This window comes from Eurosta solidaginis, chromosome 4 (assembly GCF_040869045.1).
Source record: "Eurosta solidaginis isolate ZX-2024a chromosome 4, ASM4086904v1, whole genome shotgun sequence".
NCBI classification, from domain to species: Eukaryota; Metazoa; Arthropoda; class Insecta; order Diptera; family Tephritidae; genus Eurosta; species Eurosta solidaginis.
The window spans coordinates 208,364,290-208,369,342 of record NC_090322.1 but is presented as its reverse complement, the minus strand read 5'-3'; the positions used below and the strand labels follow the sequence as shown (position 1 = coordinate 208,369,342).

The window sequence follows — 5,053 nt, the reverse complement described above, 5'->3', positions numbered from 1 at the left end:
CCTACTCTAGTGAAATGAAAAAAATAAAATCAACTGGTGAGATGAGCCAACCATATAGTTGAGCCATTGTAGCACTGAACTAAATACGTGTACATTTGTGTATACATAAAAGATCTCGCCATATTTAAAAGCAAGAACACTGAAAGAGTAAACAACTTGAAGATGATGTAAGGAAAATAAACAGTTTGCTTACTTACTAGCGAAACTATTTAAATGGTAATAATTCTATCAGTATCTTAAAATTTTGCGTACGTTTCTTCTTATTTTCTACAACACAGATGTTTTATATTAGTGCTGCCAGCTCTCATAAAGTTGATCTAGATCGTTCCAATGAGATTTGAGCCGGAGCCAGAGTTCGATAAACCAATGGAACGGTCCTAAATACTTTCAAATAAGGGGGCGATTGGCGTTAATTGGAGATTATACTCATAAATACCTAAAACTTTGGTTAATAAAATGTCCAAAAACCAAATATTTCCAAAACGAGCGGCACCACCATTCATTAAAAAATGTCAATTGCTTGGCAGCACTGGTGACAGCAACCCTTCGATATATAACAACAAAAGCAACGGCACGCTAAAAACAGCTGTTCGTGTTTGACAGTTGGCGGCGCCAATTTTTTCTATTGTATGGATTTGTATTTGCCGGGAAGTATTTTTGCGAAAATTTAATAAAATGACTGAGAAAACAGAAAAAGAATGCCGAATGCCATGGTAAGTGAAAAATTTAGACATGAAAACAATAATTACATATTAAAATCCTTAACAGGGTAGAGAAATATCGACCATCAAAGTTGGATGATTTGATATCACACGAAGAAATAATAAACACAAGTAAGTTAAAATTAATTAGTAATACTACGAATTCTCATTAATTGTATAATATCCAACAGTAAATCGTTTCATCGGCAAAAAACAGTTGCCACATTTACTGTTCTATGGTCCACCAGGCACCGGCAAAACAAGTACGATTCTCGCTTGCGCCAAACAACTCTACAGCCCGGCGCAATTCAAATCAATGGTATTGGAATTAAATGCTTCAGATGATCGCGGTATTGGAATAGTACGAGGACAAATTTTAAATTTTGCCTCTACGCGTACAATATTTAGTGGTACTTTCAAATTGATAATATTGGACGAAGCTGATGCTATGACCAATGATGCACAAAATGCTTTACGGCGTATCATTGAGAAATATACAGAGAATGTGCGTTTCTGTGTTATTTGTAATTATTTAAGTAAAATTATACCAGCGTTACAATCGCGTTGCACGCGTTTCCGTTTTGCACCTCTTTCACCCGAACAAATTTTGCCACGGCTTGACAAAATCATAACAGAGGAAAAGTAAGTAGTGCCACTAGAAAATCTGTTTGAATTAAAATACATTGTTTCATTTTATATATTTTTAGATTAAATGTTACTGAAGATGGTAAAAAAGCCTTAATGACACTTTCTAAAGGCGATATGCGTAAGGTCTTGAATGTGTTGCAAAGTACATCTATGGCTTTCGATGTTGTTAATGAAGATAATGTATATACATGCGTAGGACATCCATTACGTAGTGATATCGAGCGCACATTACAAACATTGTTATCTACAGAGAGTTTTGAGGATGCCTATGATGGTGAGTAAAGGACAACTGAGTGAACATCATCGAGAAGGATATGTCTGTTGAAGGATTCCGAAAAGATATGTCTGCAATGACGACAGTCCTCCATCCAATAGACACCGTCCTCTTAGCTTAGCTACAATTAAGCCATTTAAGCATTTTATTGCGGCTGTGTACTTTGGTTCTACTAGCACGGATTTCAATCAAGAAAGATGGAAAAACAAACCACAAAATCATAAATTATCTTGTTATTTCTCTTCATGTAGCAATAGAGATACTCCCCGCAAGTTAAGGGAAGTGTTATCCAATATTAATTCGACTCGTACCGAAAACTAACACCATTACGGTACTACCCCGGCCATCTCGGAATAGTGTTGATAAAACCACGCTGAAAGTTCTGGTTTTCCCACTCCCTTCTTCCGTGAGGGATTTGGGGTCTCCAGAGCCTCGCCTGCTAAATATGTACCGCCTCGCAAGGGCGAAGCTGACGATTGGAGCGCAGAAGCTATAAATTGTGCCGGCAACCCCTTGAGGTGGGTGCGCCATTCATTTAATCCCCCTTGTTACCTAAAAGTTTTTGGATGTGCTTACAGAAATTGAGTATTTGTATCTCTGATAAGCCTAAAGCAGTCTTTAGGAACGATTGTTATGGACATGGCAATCAGTGTATGTGGTCGTAAAAGCAAAAATTTCCCCAAGGTTTAAGCGAGTGATGTATATTTAATTTAACATATTTATTATTACCGCTGTTTGGACATAAAACTTAAACTACTAAGCACAATTCATTGTTGTTGTTGTTGTTATTGTAGCGATAAGGTTGCTCCCCGAAGGCTTTGGGGAGTGGTATCGATGTGATGGTCCATTGCCGGATACAGATCCGGTACGCTCCGGTAACACAGCACCATTAAGGTGCTAGCCCGACCATCTCGTGAACGATTTATATGGTCACATTAAACCTTCAGGTCATCCCTCCCTCCCCACCCCCAAGTTCCATGAGGAGCTTGGGGTCGTCAGAGCGTCTGTTGGTGAATGCCAAGTGATTCAGATCAGTTTATGTACTAGCGTGACAAACGGACTTTCCATCAAAAAGGAGTATTATACAATATTTACAATTCGGTTTACCTGTCTTGTGCTTCAGAGAGGAATATTATCTTATGCTGGGAGCACTGGAGGATTGGAAACAGTCCTCTCCAACTTCCTTTAAAAGAGTCTGGGAGCCACTCTTTTAAAGGAAGTTGGAAAGGACTGTTTCCAATCCTCCAGTGCTCCCAGCATAAGATAATATTCCTCTCTGAAGCACAAGACAGGTAAACCGAATTGTAATTATTGTATAATACTCCTTTTTGATGGAAAGTTACGTCCTTGGGATGGTGTCGTAACATGGCCAGTCCACAACAAACCTGTACGATCAATTTGGTAGCTAAACTACAGTTTGCCGCTAGCCTTACCAGTCTTGTGAGGTTTTGTCCTTTCTCTTACTAACGCTAGTGTCTATACCAATATATACAAATCCCCATAACCTTAAAATGATTTCGATATCCCATTAAGAGCCTTCCCTTTTGTTTTTAAATGTGTACACTTGCATGAATTACAAAACATTTATTTTTATGTAAACCAATTCTTCTTTAATACACTTTCAGAAATTCAACGTATTAAATCGGTACGCGGACTAGCGCTCAGCGATATTCTTACTGAACTGCATTTGTTTGTTATGCGTTGTAAGTTTTACAACTCTTCCATATTTTTTTAATTTCTTTTTCAAATAAATATTTTATGTAATTTTAGTGGAGTTGCCACCAGGCGTTATGAATAAGTTAGTTATTAAAATGGCCGATATTGAAGAGCGTTTGGCGAAAGGCTGCACTGAAGCGCCACAAACAACAGCATTAATAGCAACATTTTTTATCTGCCGAGATATGGTCTCAATGGAAAGTTGAGTTTAGTATATTAAATGTTTATACTCGTATACATATATTTTTGTAAGTACTTGTTAAGACTTGAAAAAAAAAAAAAACGTTTATCATGGGCTTATATTCAATACACTCCAACAGCAATTTTAACGACAGTGAGTTTAAGATGGTAAAATGAGCACTAACTTACTTTTAATATATGATATTGATGCCAGCTTTAAAACTTAGCTCAAATGGAATTAATTCTCATTTTGATTTCTCTATCGGCAAAAAAAAATTTTTTTTTTTTCCAAAGCAAAACCCTTCATCAGCTTATATTTTTATACCCAGTTATACGTATGCATAGAAAATTATAGCTTTAATCGCAAAACTTTGGGGTGCATTGGTGTAATAGTGGCGGTCGAGATAGGCATAAACTTCCGTATATCAATTATATCAATGCCGATAAATACTTTGATTGTGCCAGGTTCGTCCTTCAGCGGTTAACGTTTTTGATAATACTTGCCTTGCGAACCAACATCATGGCCTTCGATATAGAAGTACTTTGCCAAATATTACAAGGATTCATTCGAATATGAGACGCTACATCCAAAAAACCAATATTTTCTTTACCATCAAAAATATTTTTTATAAAAATAATTACCATTGGAATAGCAAAAACCTCGTATCTGACTTTTAAATTGAAAAAAGCTGAGTTTAGAAAAAAACTGATTTTAATATACATCGGGATATTTTATCATCCATTGGGGTGCTTCACATTATTAGCAATTTACGATATAGCTGTCAAAACGGGTTTTCCGCACTCCCGAAAAACTAATTTTTTGAATATAAGCCTACTATATATAAGTTCAGCTAATGCATTTGAAATAAAGTTAAGCTAAAAAATTTTCCATCAGTTTACGCACTAGCTCAGAAATATATAAAAACAGTTTGTTAAAAATCGCCGCTCTCTTATTTTAAAATCCACATTCTCTTGGAGTATAGCGAGTTCTCATTATTGTTTACATTTATCTATTCGTTTTATTTTCTCGCTTTGAATACTCTCACCTACTTTGATATGCTTACATTTCCAATATACATATACATTAGACTGGGTCGATTTATTAACCGATATCGCGCCATCGATTTTTCGATAAGATTTGGGCTCAGGAAAAAAAGTTCCACTACGCATACCCAAAAAAATAATTTTCGAGCCTGCGAAAAAAAATGGCGAAAGCGTCAATTTTTCGACCAAAACACTCCCCAAAACCCAAGAAATATTTTTTTTTTTTTTTTCAAAAAACTTTTATTGCCAACGTTTTTACAGCAGATTTTTGAAAAAAAAAAAAATATTCGCATACCGTAGTGGAACTTTTTTTCCTGAGCCCAAACCCTATCGAAAAGTCGATGGCGCGATATCAGCTAACTTTCGTCCATACAAATCGACCCAGGTTAATATCCATACATTATATCTTCAAGCAAACGAATGCTTATCAGCTATGTCCGTCAAGTGTTAAATAAAATGGAAATGTCATACAATTTTTTTTTTTTTTTGT

At 36.0% G+C, this 5,053-nt stretch overlaps 1 protein-coding gene across 1 annotated transcript; it reads left to right on the top strand.

Moving 5' to 3' along the window:
* The first annotated feature begins 390 nt into the window (after window positions 1–390).
* On the top strand, window positions 391–4,405 carry RfC3 (replication factor C subunit RfC3). Its single transcript, XM_067784686.1, has 6 exons — window positions 391–713; window positions 769–833; window positions 893–1,343; window positions 1,409–1,623; window positions 3,249–3,326; window positions 3,394–4,405. The coding sequence occupies exons 1-6, from the start codon at window positions 676–678 to the stop codon at window positions 3,543–3,545; spliced, it is 999 nt and encodes a 332-aa protein (XP_067640787.1). The 5' UTR covers window positions 391–675; the 3' UTR covers window positions 3,546–4,405.
* The last annotated feature ends 648 nt before the right edge of the window (window positions 4,406–5,053 follow it).

Excerpts from the sequence above, each read along its gene's own strand:
- RfC3 (XM_067784686.1), top strand. The coding sequence starts at position 676 with ATGACTGAGAAAACAGAAAAAGAATGCCGAATGCCATG. Across the intron at positions 714-768 it reads AAAGAATGCCGAATGCCATG|GGTAGAGAAATATCGACCAT; the intron begins GTAAGTGAAAAA and ends AATCCTTAACAG. Across the intron at positions 1,624-3,248 it reads TTTTGAGGATGCCTATGATG|AAATTCAACGTATTAAATCG; the intron begins GTGAGTAAAGGA and ends ATACACTTTCAG.